The sequence below is a fragment of the Nyctibius grandis genome, unplaced genomic scaffold (genome assembly GCF_013368605.1).
Source record: "Nyctibius grandis isolate bNycGra1 unplaced genomic scaffold, bNycGra1.pri scaffold_71_arrow_ctg1, whole genome shotgun sequence".
Taxonomy (NCBI): domain Eukaryota; kingdom Metazoa; phylum Chordata; class Aves; order Nyctibiiformes; family Nyctibiidae; genus Nyctibius; species Nyctibius grandis.
In genome coordinates, this window is record NW_027167602.1 from 62,020 (window position 1) to 76,150 (window position 14,131).

Sequence of the window (14,131 nt, forward strand, 5' to 3'; positions counted from 1 at the left end):
CCTGGTGTCCCTCAACCTCATCACCTGCTCTTGGTGCCCCCTAACTTGTCACCTCCTCCTGGTGTCCCTCAACCTCATCACCTCCTCCTGGTGTCCCTCAACCTTGTCACCTCCTCTTGGTGTCCCTCAACCTCATCGACTCCTCCTGGTGTCCCCCACCAACCCTGCCACCTCCTCCTGGTGTCCTTAACCTCATCACCTCCTCTTGGTGTCACCCAACTCTCTGTCACATCCTCTTGGTGTCCCTCAGCTCTTGTCACCTTCTCTTGATACCCCTCAACCTCATCACCTCCTCCTGGTGCCCCCCAACTCATCACCTCCTCCTGGTACCCCCCAACTCATCACCTCCTCCTGGTACCCCCCAACTCATCACCTCCTCCTGGTACCCCCCAACTCGTCACCTCCTCCTGGTACCCCCCAACTCGTCACCTCCTCCTGGTACCCCCCAACTCGTCACCTCCTCCTGGTACCCCCCAACTCGTCACCTCCTCCTGGTGCCCCCCAACTCCATCACCTCCTCCTGGTGCCCCCCAACTCCATCACCTCCTCCTGGTGCCCCCCAACTCATCACCTCCTCCTGGTACCCCCCAACTCGTCACCTCCTCCTGGTGCCCCCCAACTCGTCACCTCCTCCTGGTGCCCCCCAACTCCATCACCTCCTCCTGGTGCCCCCCAACTCCATCACCTCCTCCTGGTGCCCCCCATCTCCATCACCTCCTCTTGGTGTCCCCCAGCTCGTCACCTCCTCCTGATGTTCCCCAGCTCTCGTCACCTTCTCTTGGTGTCCCTCAACCTCGTCATCTCCTCCTGGTGCCCCTCATCTCTTGTCACCTTCTCTTGGCACCCCTCAACCTTGTCATCTGCTCTTGGTGTCCCTCAACCTCATCACCTCCTCCTGGTGTCCCTCAACCTCATCACCTCCTCTTGGTGTCCCTCAACCTCATCACCTCCTCCTGGTGTCCCCCAACTCGTCACCTCCTCCTGGTGTCCCCCAACTCGTCACCTCCTCCTGGTGCCCCCCTCAATTTGGGGGGGCCACAATGACTCCCCCCCCCATTTCTGGGGTCCTCACCGAGTCCACCAGCAGCTTGGAGCAGAAGAAGCAGACGCAGCGGAGGATCTTCATGGTCTTGCCCAAGAAGCCGACGTGGAACACGGGTTTGGCCAACTCGATGTGACCGAAGTGGCCCGGACACTCCGTCATGTTACCTGGGGGGGGGAGAGGGGACCACGTTATTTTGGGGGGGTCTTAGGGGGGGTCTTTGGGGTCTTGGGGGCGTCTTACAGGGTTTTGGGGGGGTCTTTGGGGTCTTGGGGGCGTCTTGGGGGGGGTCTTTGAGGGGGTCTTATGAGGTTTTAGGGGGGTCTTACAGGGTTTTGGGGGGTCTTATGGGGAGTCTTCAGGGTTTTGGGGGGTCTTTGGGGGGGTCTTTGAGGTCTTGGGGAGGTCTTCGGGGTTTGGGGGGGTCTTCAGGGTCTTGGGGGGGTCTTACAGGGGTTTGGGGGCATCTTACGGGGTTTTGGGGGGGGTCCTCGGGGTTTTGGGGGGGGTCTTCAGGGTCTTGGGGGGGTCTTACAGGGGTTTGGGGGGGTCTTCGGGGTCTTGGGGGCATATTCGGGGTTTTGGGGGGGGGTCCAGGGAGCTCGGGAGGGGGGTTTGGGGGTCACCCACCGGCACAGGTCTGGCAGCGCCCCGTCCTCTCGATGACGCCCTGCCGGGGGTCCATGAGCCCCCCCAGCTTGGGGCGCCCGCCCTCCGTGGTCTCGGGGTACTTGATGCCCCCCTCGGTCACCGACATCCGTTTCTGGAGGGGGGGGAGGACAGGAGGTGTGAGGGGAAACTGAGGCACGGGGGGAGCCCCCACCCCCCCAATTCACCTCCTCGGGACCCCCGGGGGCACCCCTACTATGCGGGGGGGCACCCCAATACTCTCTAGGGACCCCCAAAGGGTCCCCCCCGGCACCTCTGGTCACCCCAAGTCACTCCTGGGGACCCCAAGTCACCCCTTGAGGACCCCTGGAGACCCCAGTGTCCCCCCAGGGACCCCAATAACCCTCCAGGGACCCCCAGGCCCCTCCAAGGCACCCCAAGAACCACAATTGCCCCCCAAAGACACCCCCAGAGACACCAATGTTCCTCTTAGACACCCCCTGGAAACCTCCAGGGACCCCAAAACCCCTCCTGGGCACCCCAAGGGACCTCCAGAGCACCTCAGGGACCCCCAGACCCCTCCAGGGCACCCCAGACTCCTCCTGGCCACCCCTGGGCACCCCCAGGGACCCCAAAACCCATCCTGAGCACCCCCGAGCCCCTCCTGGGCACCGCAAGGGACCTCCAGACCCCTCCAGGGCACCCCCAGGCCCCTCCTGGGCACCAAGACCCCTCCTGGCCATCCCTGGGCACCCCCAGGGACCCCAAGACCCCTCCTGGGCCCCCCAAGGGACCTCCACGGCACCTCAGGGACCCCCAGACCCCTCCAGAGCACCCCCAGACCCCTCCAGAGCATCCCCAGGCACCCCAAGACCTCACCTGGCCATCCCTGGGCACCCCCAGGGACTCTAACATTCCTTCTGGGCACCCCCTGGGCCCCTCCCAGACCCCTTCTGGGCACCCCAAGGCCCCTCCAGGGCACCCCCAGAGACCCCAAGGCCCCTCCAGAGCACCTCAGGGACCCCCAGACCCCTCCTGGCCATCCCTAGCCACCCCCAGGACCCTAAGACCCCTCCTGGGCACCCCCAGGGACCCCAAAACCCTTCTGGGCCTCTCCCAGGCACCCCAAACCCCTCCAGGTCCCCCCAACATCCCCCTTTTCCCCTACAGCGCCGCCCCCAGCCTCCGGGGGGCGCTACACCCCCCCCCCCCCCCAGCCTCTCTATCCCCCCCTCTCGGTGCCCCGGCGCCATTTCCCACCGCCGCCGTCCCCGTCCCCGTCCCCTCCGCCACCTCCTCCTCCCCCCAGCCCCAGGTACCATCTCATCGGGGCTGAGGATGCCGAACTGGACCCGCTTGATGGTGCGCAAAGGGCAGGCGCTGTCGCCCGAGGGAGGCCCGCCGTGCATGGCGGCGGCTGAAAAACCCCAAATAACCGCCTCAAAAATAAAAAACCAAACAACAACAAACTCCTCTCAAACGCTTTCAGTGCCAAACCCCCCCACCGCGGGCAACCAGCCCCTCACAAGGACCCCAAAATGCCGCTGTCGCGCTCCCCCCCCCTTTTGCGTCCGCCCGCTCCGCGCTCCCCAGCGCGACTGAGCACAGCTGCCGCCGGCGCCTCCTTATATGGACTCGCCCCCCCGCGCGAGGCGGCCTTGGAGCGTACCAAGTGGTTGCGAGGCAAAAGAGGGGGGGAAGGGGGGGGTCGAGACGCGCGGAGGATGCTGGGACAAACACCAGGGGAGGGGAGAGGGGGGTGAACCCTTTAAAGCCAGCGCAGAAAGCGGGGAGAGGGGTGGGGAGAGGGAGGGGGCGGCTGCTTCGTGGGACGCGCCGCAAACGGCTCCCCCCCGCGGCGCGATGGGAAAGGCTCATGAATAATTAATAAGGCGGCGCGGAGCGGGCGAAGCCCCGCCCCCTCGATGCGGGTTCCGCCTCCGAGCGCCGAAGCGCGTCCCGGAAGTAGCCGAAGATTAACGAAGCTCCGCGGGAAGTTGCCGAAGCTCCGCCGGAAGTTGCCGAAGATTGCCGAAGAGGCCGGAGGTTGCCGAAGCGCCGCTCCGGGCCGCGGCCTGCGCAGCCGCGGCCTCGCCCACTCGCCCCGCCCGCCGCGCCGCACCCAAGACCCGGCCGCTGCCGCTGGGAAAGGCCGCGGCTTGGGCCTACCCTTGGGGGGTGGAGGGGGAATGAGCCCGGAGCTGCGGAGGGCCCCAGGGATGGCGGGGAAGGGTCTGAGGGAGGCGGGGAGGGGAGCAGGAGGGGGTAAAGGGGAGTATTTAGGGAGGCAGGAGGAGTTGGGGGGGCAGAGAGCGGTATGTGGGGGGAGCAGGAGGGTTTGGGAGGGCAATTAGGGGCAGGGAGGGGGAGCAGAGGGGTTTGGGGGGGCAGTTAGGGGTTGGGGGGGTATTTAGGGGTAGCAGGAGGGGTTGGGGGTCAGCAGTATGTGGGGGGAGCAGGAGGGTTTGGGAGGGCAGTTAGGGGCAGGGAGGGGGAGTAGGGGGGTTTGGGGGGGCAGTTAGGGGTTGGGGGGCAATTAGTGGCAGGGAGGGGAGGTTTGGGGGGGACAGGATATTTTGGGGGACAGAGAGGAGATGTTGGGGGGTTTGAGGGGGCAGGAATGTTGTTTGGGGGGAGCAGGAGGGTTTTGGGGGGCAGTTAGGGGTTGGGGGGGTATTTAGGGGGAGCAAGAGGGGTTGGGGGGGTATTTAGGGGGAGCAGGAGGGGTTGGGGCAATTAGGGACAGGGAGGGGGGATTTGGGGGTAGCAGAAAAGTTTTGGGGGCAGCTAGGGGTTGCGGGGGGTATTTAAGGGGTGCAGGGGGGTTTAGGGTGGCAATTAGGGGCAGGGAGGGGGTATTTGTGGGTACCGGAAGGGTTTTGGGGGTGTTTGGGAGGAGCAGGAGGGTTTGGGGGGGCAGTTAGGGGCAGGGAGGGGGTATTTGAGGGGAGCAGGAGGGGGTTGGGGGGCAAGGAGGGGGTATTTCACCCCCCCACTGTCACTCGTGAGGTCACCAGTGGGGTCCCTGGGCACCCCGGGTACCCCAGTGTCACTCCAGGACACCCTTAGCCACCCCCAGGGACCCCCACGCCCCTCCAGGACACCCCCAGGGACCCCAATGTGACACAACCTGACAAGCGACACAACCTGACACGCAACACGACCCACAAAGCCACGCGATGAGGCCTGACGTGCGACATGACCCACAACACCCTGTGGTACAACCTGATGCACAACACGACCCACAACCCCGTGTGATACACCCTGAAACGCGGCACAACGCGATGTGTGACACGACCCACGACACCCTGCGGCACAGGCTGACGCACAACGTGACACGAGACACAACCTGACACGCAACATGCCCCGTGACACCGCCTGACACGCAACACAACCCGCAACACTGTGATACAGCCTGACATGCGTCACAGTGTAATGCGTGACGTGACCCACGACACCCTGCGGCACAGGCTGACGCACAACGTGACACAAGACACAACCTGACACACAACACGACCCACAAAGCCACGCAATGAGGCCTGACGTGTGACGTGACCCACAACACCTTGCAGTACAACCTGACGTACAACAAAGCCCCACACCACCAAACAGAACAGCCTGACACGTGCCACAACATGACCCACAACCCCGTGCGATACAGCCTGACACGCAGCACAACATGATGTGTGACGCGACCCACAACACCCTGTGGCACAGCCTGGTGCACAACACAACCCACAATCCTGTGCGATACAGCCTGACACGTGGCACAACACGACATGTGACACGACCCACGACACCCTGCGGCACAGGCTGACGCACAACGTGACATGAAACACAACCTGACACACAACACGACCCACAACCCTGTGCGATACAGCCTGACACGCGGCACAACGCGATGTGTGACACAACCCACAACACCCTGCGGCACAGCCTGACGCACAACACGACCCACAACACCCTGCGGCACAGCCTGACACACAACCTGTGACACCGAGCGACACAACACACTGCACAACGCAACGTGTGACGCTGTGGGGCAAAGCTGACGCACAACCCGACACGCAACAGCCTGACACACAGCACAGCCCGCGCCGCCGAGCAGGACAGCCTGACGTGCGCCACAGCGCGACCCACAACACCTGGCGCCAGAACCTGATGCACGACACAACCCACAAACCCGTGCGGCGGTTGTGTCCCCGGTTGTGTCCTGTCACACCCCAGTTGTGTCCCATTGTGTCCCCAGTTGTGTCCTGTCACACCCCAGTTATGTCCTGTCACACCCCAGTTGTGTCCCCAGTTGTGTCCCTGGTTGTGCCCTGTCACACCCCAGTTGTGTCCCCAGTTGTGTCACCTGTTGTGTCCTGTCACACCCCAGTTGTGTCCCCAGTTGTGTCCCCAGTTGTGTCCTGTCACACCCCAGTTGTGTCCCCAGTTGTGTCACCTGTTGTGTCCTGTCACACCCCGGTTGTGACCCCAGTTGTGTCCTGTCACAACACCCCGGTTGTGACCCCAGTTGTGTCCGTCACACCCCAGTTGTGTCTCCAGTTGTGTCCCCGGTTGTGTCCGTCACACCCCAGTTGTGTCCCCAGTTGTGTCCAGTCACACCCCAATTGTGTCCTCGATTGTGTCCTGTCACACCCCAGTTGTGTCCCATTGTGTCCCCAGTTGTGTCCTGTCACACCCCAGTTGTGTCCCTGGTTGTGTCCCGTTGTCCCCCCAACTGTACCCCTGGTTGTGTCCTGGTTGTGCCTCTTGGTTGTGCCCCCCTGTTCCCCCAGTTGTGCCCCCAACTGTGTCCCCCAGTTGTGTCCCCTGGTTGTGTCCCACTGTACCCCTGGTTGTGTCCCACTGTCCCTTCGACTGTACCCCTGGTTGTGCCTCCGGTTGTGTCCCCTGGTTGTGTCCCCCAGTTTTGTCCCACTGTCCCCCAAACTGTGTCCCCTGGTTGTGTCCCGGTTGTGTCCCACCATCCCCCCGGTTGTGCCCCCAACTGTGCCCCCCAGTTGTGTCCCGGTTGTGCCCCCTGGTTGTGTCCCACCGTCCCCCTGTGTCCCCCGCTTGTGTCCCACTGTACCCCCGACTGTGTCCCCAGTTGTACCCCCAGTTGTGCCCCCCCGGTTGTGCCCCACAGTTGTGTCCCGCTGTCCCCCCGACTGTGTCCCCCAGTTGTGTCCCCCAGTTGTGTCCCACTGTCCCCCGACTGTGTCCCGGTTGTGTCCCAGTTGTGTCCCACTGTACCCCCAACTGTGTCCCCAGTTGTGCCCCCCAGTTGTGTTCCACTGTCCCCCCCGACCGTCCCCCCCACCTGTGTCCTCGGTTGTGTCCCACCGTCCCCCCCGGTTCTGCCCCCGGTTGTCCCCCCCCATCCCCGTGTCCCCTCCCGGTCCCTCCGCCGTGACCCCCACCGGGGTCACACGCACCCAGTCCCACCCCCCCCCCGCCATGTCCCCCCACCCCCTGTGTCCCCCCCCCTCCCGTGTCCCCCGTGGCGTGGGGCGGGGGGGGGGTGGGGGGGGCTCCCTCCCACCCGGGGCCCAACGGCGCCGCCTCCATCTTGTGCCGCCGCCGCCGCCACCGTCGCGACATCAACCGGCCCCGGGACAGGCCCCGGTAACGACACCCCCCCCCCCCCCAACACCGAGACCCCCCCGAGGGAACAGGGAGCCCCCCCCCTACCCCCCGGACCGACCCCACCCCCTGACACCCACCCCTGGGGGGCACCGAGACCCCCCACCCCGGATCGGGCCTGTCACGGGATCGGGGCCCTCCCGGTACCAACCCCCGGTGAACAGGGGGGTCCTTATGGGGCTGACACCCCCCACCCCATTGCCCTGGGTCCCCACCCCCAAAATGCCCCCCCCCGACCCCCAAAATGCCCCATCGGGACCCCCAAAGTGCTCTGGGACCCCCCCAAAGTGCCCCAACCCCCCCACACACAACACCCTCCCACGACCCTCCCCCGCACCCCCAAAATGTCCCTCCCCCCCCCCGGGACCCCACCTTGGACCCCCCCCCCAATGTCACTCACCCCCCAAGACCCCCCTATGCCCCCCCCGAGGGCTGCTGGGATTGAGGGGGGGGGTCCTGAACCCAGGGGGTGGGGGGCCGGTTGTGCGTGTGCGACTGTTGCGGGGGGGGGGCGGTTGTGTGTTTGTGCGGGTGGTTGCGTGTCCGTGCGTGTGGGGGGGGGGGTGGGCAGGTGTCCGTGTGTGGTTGTGCGTGTCAAGCATCCATGTGTGGTTACGTGTGTGTGAGGGGGGATTGTTTATCTGTGTGTGGTTGTGTGTCATGTCCATGTGTGGTTGTGCATGTCAGGTGTCGGTGTGTGGTTGTGCACCCGTGTCTGGTTGCGTGTGGGGGTTGTTTATCCGTGCACGGTTGTGCCTCCGTGTGCGGTTGTGCGTGTCAAGTGTCCGTGTGCGGTTGTGCAGCTGTGTGCGATTGTGCATCCCTGTGTCGTTGCGTGGGGGTTGTTTATCCGTGCACGGTTGCGTGTGCCAAGTGTCTGTGTGTGATTGTGCATCTGTGTGTTGTTGTGTGTTGTGTCCGTGTGCGGTTGTGCACCCACATGTCGTTGTGCGTGTCAAGCGTCCGTGTGCAGTTGTGTGTCATGTCCGTGCGTGGTTGTGTGTCCGTGTGTGGTTGTGCGTGTCAAGTGTCCATGTGCAGTTGTGCATCTGTGTGTTGTTGTGTGTCATGTCCGTGTGCAGTTGTGCGTCTCTCTGTGACTGTCAGTGTTATGTCCGTGTCTGATTGTGCACCCGCGTGTGGTTGTGTGGGGGTTGTTTATCCGTGTGCGGTTGTGCATCTGTGTGCGGTTGTGAGTGTCAAGTGTCGTGTGTGCCTTAGTGCACCCATGTGCAGTTGTGTGGGTGTTGTTTATCGTGTGCGGTTGTGCGTCCATGTGCGGTTCTGAGTGTGTCACGTCCATGCGCGGTTGCGTGTGCCCAGTGTCCGTGTGTGATTGTGCATCTGCGTGTTGTTGTGTGTTGTGTCCGTGTGCGGTTGTGCACCCACGTGTCGTTGCCCATGTCAAGTGTCCGTGTGCGATTGTCCATCCGCGTGTGGTTCTGTGGGAGTTGTTTATCCGCGTGTGGTTGTGCGTCCATGTGCGGTTGTGCGTGTGCCAAGTGTCCGTGCATGATTGTGCATCTGCATGTTGTTGTGTGTTGTGTCCGTGTGCGGTTGTGCATCTGGGTGTGACTGTCAGTGTTACGTCCATGTCTGATTGTGCACCCGCGTGTGGTTGTGTGGGGGTTGTTTATCCGTGCACGGTTGTGCATCTGTGTGCGGTTGTGCGTGTCAAGTGTCGGTGTGCGGTTGTGCACCCGTGTCTGGTTGTGCACCCGTGTCTGGTTGCGTGTGTGGGGGTGTTTATCGTGTGCGGTTGTGCGTCCGTGTGTGGTTGTGTGTGTCTCAAGTGTCCATGTGCAGTTGTGCAGCTGTGTGCGATTGTGCGTCCGTGTGTGATTGTGCGGGGGTTGTTTATCCGTGCATGGTTGCGTGTGTCAAGTGTCCGCGTGCGGTTGTCCATCCGCATGTGGTTCTGTGGGGGCTGTTTATCTGCGTGTGGTTGTACGTCCGTGTGCGGTTGTGCGTGTGCCAAGTGTCCGTGCGTGGCTGTTGCATCTGCGTGCGGTTGTCAGCGTGTCACGTCTGTGCGCGGTTGTGCATCTGCGTGTTGTTGTGCGTTGCATCCGTGTGTGGTTGTGCATCTGGGTGTGACTGTGAATGTCATGTCCGTGTCCGATTGTGCACCCGCGTGTGGTTGTGTGGGGGTTGTTTATCCGTGCACGGTTGTGCATCTGTGTGCGGTTGTGCGTGTCAAGTGTCGTGTGTGCCTTAGTGCACCCGTGTGCGGTTGTGTGTCCGTGTGTGGTTGTGAGTGTGTCACATCCATGTGCGGTTGTGCGTGTCAAGTGCCTGTGTGTGGTTGTGCACCCGTGTGCGATTGTGTGTTCCTGTGTCGTTGCGCGTGTGTGGGTGGGTGTTTATCGTGTGCAGGTGTGTGTCTGTGTGTGGTTGTGTGTGTGTCACATCTGTGTGCAGTTGTGCGTCCACGTGCGGTTGTGAGTGTGTCATGTCCGTGTGCGGTTGTGCACCCATGTGTGGTTGTGCATCCGTGTGCAGTTGTGAGTGTGTCACGTCCATGTGTGATTGTGCGTGTCAAGTGTCCGTGTGCGATTGTGCACCCACATTTGATTGTCCATCCGCATGTGGTTCTGTGTGGGGGTTGTTTATGGTGTGTGGTTGTGCGTGTCAAGTGTCCGTGTGCGGTTGTGCATCTGGGTGTGACTGTCAGTGTTACGTCCGTGTCCGATTGTGCACCCGCGTGTGGTTGTGTGGGCGTTGTTTATCCGTGCACGGTTGTGCATCTGTGTGCGGTTGTGCGTGTCAAGTGTCTGTGTGCGGTTGTGCACCCGTGTCTGGTTGTGCACCCGTGTCTGGTTGCGTGTGGGGGGGGTGTTTATCATGTGCGGTTGTGCGTCCGTGTGTGGTTGTGTGTGTCTCAAGTGTCCATGTGCAGTTGTGCAGTCGTGTGCGATTGTGCAGCCGTGTGTGATTGTGCGGGGGTTGTTTATCCGTGCGTGGTTGCGTGTGTCAAGTGTCCGTGTGCGGTTGTCCATCCGCGTGTGGTTCTGTGGGGGCTGTTTATCCGTGTGTGGTTGTGCGTCCGTGTGTGGTTGTGCGTCTCTGTGTGACTGTGAATGTCATGTCCGTGTCCGATTGTGCACCCGTGTGTGACTGTGTGGGGGTTGTTTATCTGTGCACGGTTGTGCATCTGCGTGTTGTTGTGTGTTGCGTCCGCGTGCGGTTGTGCATCTGGGTGTGATTGTGTCGTGTCCATGCACAGTTGTGTGTCCGTGTGCGGTTGTGTGTGGCGTGTGTCCATGTGCGGTTGTGCATCTGCACGGTGTCCCATGTGGGTCATGTGCCCACGTGTTGTTGTGTGTTGCGTCCGTGTGCTGTTGTGCATCCACGTGTCATTGTGTGTGTCAAGTGTCCGTGTGCGGTTGTACATCCGCGTGCAATTGTGTCATGTGTACGTCCGTGGTCGTGCATCCGTGTGCGGCTGTGACGGTCGCGTGTCCGTGTGCGATTGTGCATCTGCGTGTGCTCATGTGTCACATCCACGTGTGGTTGTGTGTCCATGTGCAGTTGTGTGTGTTGTGTGTTCACGTGCGGTGTCTGGGCGTGGTTGTGTGTGTCAAGCGTCCGCATGCGGTTGTGTGTGCGTGTGCTCGTGTCACGTGTCCACGTGAGGTCACTTGTCACGTCTGTGCGCAGTTGTACGTCCGCGTGTGTCGTGTCACCTTGTGCACACACATGAGGGGTGTCGGGGTGCGGGTGTGGGCGCCGGTTGTACCGTTGCGTGTGTGTGTCAGTGTCCTGGCACAGGTGTGAGACGCGTGTGCGGTGGTTGCGTATGTGCTGGCGTGTCCAGTGCGGGTGTTGCGTGTGTGTTACACGTGCACGTGCTCTCTGTACGTGTGCGCTGCGGGTGTTGCGTGCACGGTGCGTGTGTGCGTCACGGGTGTTGTGTGTGTCCATTTGCTACGGCTGTTGCGTGTTGCACAGCGGTTGTGCACGTGTGTACATGGTGTGTGTGTGTGCAACATGGGTGTTGCGTGTGTCACGTGTGTGCCTGACGGGTGTCACGGGTGTTACGGGTGTCACCCCCCCCTTTCCGCCTGTACACGCGGGCGACTGTCCCCGCGTCACCCCGACTCCCAGGCCAAGGGGTGTGTGTGTGCATGTGTGTGTGTGTGTCCCCTGGGGTGACACGTGTGTCACCCGTGTCCGCCTGTTCGTGTCACCCCCTGCCCCCCCCAGCACCCGCCGCCTGTTCCTTTAACACCACCCGCCGCAAAGGACTCTGGGAGGAAGGGGGCCTCGTGACATCACTCCCAGCGCAGCCAATGAGCAGCCAGGTGAGCCCCTGACGTTGTGACGTGGGGGGGGGTGGGCGGGGTCACCCCGTATTTTTCCTGCTCCCTCATTGGCTGTGAGGTGAAGGGGCTTTTCCCCCGGGGGGGAGGGGCGGGGGGGGTTGTTTCCATGGCAACAGTTGGGTGACACCTGCCCCCCCCCACCCCGTCACCACGGTGTCACCGGGGGGTGCCGCCGCCTGTTGCCTCCGGGTGACGGTGACGTGTGTCCCCCCCCGTCAGCGTCATCGCGGATGGAGGTTGTCAGGCGGCGCCGGTGGTACTTTGGGGGGGGGGGAGGGGGGCGGGGGATGGGGGAGGGGGTGTTGTGCTCACGGTGACACTTGGGGTCCCATCCCGTGTCACCCTCCCCCCCCACAGGGGACGGGGGACAAGGCGGGGGGGGGTGTCGGGGTGTTGCGTCACGGGGTTGTTCTGGTTGACGGAGGGTTTCCGGGGTGGGGGAGGGGGGGGGGAGGGGGGTGTGGTGGTGGGGGGGTCCCTCCACCTGTAACCCCCCCCCCCATAGGCCCCTCCGTGTGTAGCCGCTGCGTCAGGTTGTGCGTCACCCCGCCCCCGCTGTCACCGGTTGTACCCGGGGTGTCCCCCCCCCATCCCCCCCTGTCCGATTGTACCCCACCCCCGCTACAGTCCCACCCCCCCCCGGTGTCAGTCGGTGCCTCCCCCACCCCCACGACTGTCCCACCCCCCCCCCTCCGCTTGTGACATCACTCTGATGGCTGATGACATCACGCCGTAGTTGACACGCCCCCCCCGGTGACATCACACCCGCCTGTACCCGTCACCGCGGGGCACAGTCGGCTCCACCCCCCTCCCCGTGACGTCACGCCTGGCTCCTCCGCGGTGACGGTGACATCACCGCGCTCCCGTGACGTCACGCGGTACCCAGAGGCGGCACCCCCCACTGCCAGTTTGTCACCCGCTGACACTTGTCACCCGCCACCATTTTGTCACCCCCCTTTTTGTCACCCCCCACCATTTTGTCACCCTCTGCCACTTTGTCACCCGCTGACACTTGTCACCCCCTCCCATTTCATCACCCACCACCATTTTGTCACCCTCTCTGTCACCCGCTCCCATCTTGTCACCCCCATCTTGTCACCCCCCATCCTGTCACCCACTGACACTTGTCACCCACCACCACTTTGTCACCCACCCCCATTTTGTCACCCGCTGCTGTTTTGTCACCCCTCTTTGTCACCTGGTGCCACTTTGTCACCCGCTGCTGATTGATACCGTTGTATCACCCGCTGCTGATTGATACCGTTGTATCACACGCTCCCATCTTGTCACCCCCCCATTTTGTCACCCGCTGACACTTGTCACCCCTCCAATTCATCACCCACCCCCATCTTGTCACCCCCCACTTCATCACCCGCCACCACTTTGTCACCCACCCCCATTTTGTCACCCATCCCCATTTTGTCACCCTCTCCCATTTTATCACCCCCCGTCACTTGTCACCCTCATCGTACCCCCACACCGCGCCCCCCCCCCGCCTCCGCCTGTACCCCCCCTCCACCACACCCGACTGTTCCCACCACAACCGGAGGCCGCACCCGTCCCTGAGGCGCCTCTTCCTGTCCCCGCCCCGCTACAGTCAGGCCCGTAGCCTGTAGCCCCCCCCCCCCCCGACTGTACCCAGGCTACACCTCCCCATCCCCCATCCCTGGGTACCCCCATGTCTGGGTGTTCCTGAACCCCCCCCCATTACCCCCCCATCCACCTGTTCCTGCCCATCCCCGGGTACCGCCCCCATGTCCGCCTGTTCCTACCTACCCCCCCATCACCCCAGATACCCCTGTGTCTGCCTGTTCCTGCCCACCCCTAGGCACCCCCATGTCTGGGTGTTCCTGACACCCCTCCCCGGTCACCCCAGGGACCCCCGTGTCCGGGTGTTCCTACCTACCCCCCCCATCCTCCATCCCGGGTACCCCCGTGTCCGCCTGTTCCTACCTACCCCTCCTGTCACCCCGTGTCCCCCCGTGTCCCCCTGTTACTGCCCATCCCTGGGGACCCCCATGTCCGCCTGTTCCTGCCCATCCCCGGGTACCGCCCCCATGTCCGCCTGTTCCTACCTACCCCTGCCCTCTCACCCCAGGCATCCCCATGTCCGCCTGTTCCTGACACCCCCACCATCACCCCGGGTACCCCTGTGTCTGCCTGTTCCTGCCCACCCCTGAGCACCCCCATGTCCGGGTGTTCCTGACCCCCCCCCCCTATCACCCCAGGGACCCCCATGTCCAGGTGTTCCTACCTACCCCCCACCATCACCCCAGGTACCCCCGTGTCCGGGTCTTCCTGCCCATCCCCGGGTACCGCCCCCCATGTCCGCCTGTTCCTACCTACCCCCACCCTCTCACCCCAGGCATCCCCATGTCCGCCTGTTCCTGACACCCCCCCATCACCCCAGGTACCCCCGTGTCCGCCTGTTCCTGCCCACCCCTGGGTACCCCCATGTCCGCCTGTTCCTACCTACCCCCACCTGTCACCCCGTGTCCACCTGTTCCTGACCCCCCCCCCG

General features: G+C 63.2%; 1 protein-coding gene across 1 annotated transcript in view; it reads right to left on the reverse strand.

Annotated features, from left to right (window-relative positions):
• The window catches only part of LOC137677464 (DNA-directed RNA polymerase II subunit RPB1-like), a 40,855-nt gene extending 37,624 nt beyond the window's left edge, over positions 1-3,231 (reverse strand). The window contains 3 exon segments of the mRNA XM_068424770.1: positions 1,073-1,209; positions 1,673-1,805; positions 2,971-3,231. Coding sequence (XP_068280871.1) covers positions 1,073-1,209; positions 1,673-1,805; positions 2,971-3,060 — 360 coding nt within the window. The 5' untranslated portion in view covers positions 3,061-3,231.
• Positions 3,232-14,131: the final 10,900 nt, after the last annotated feature.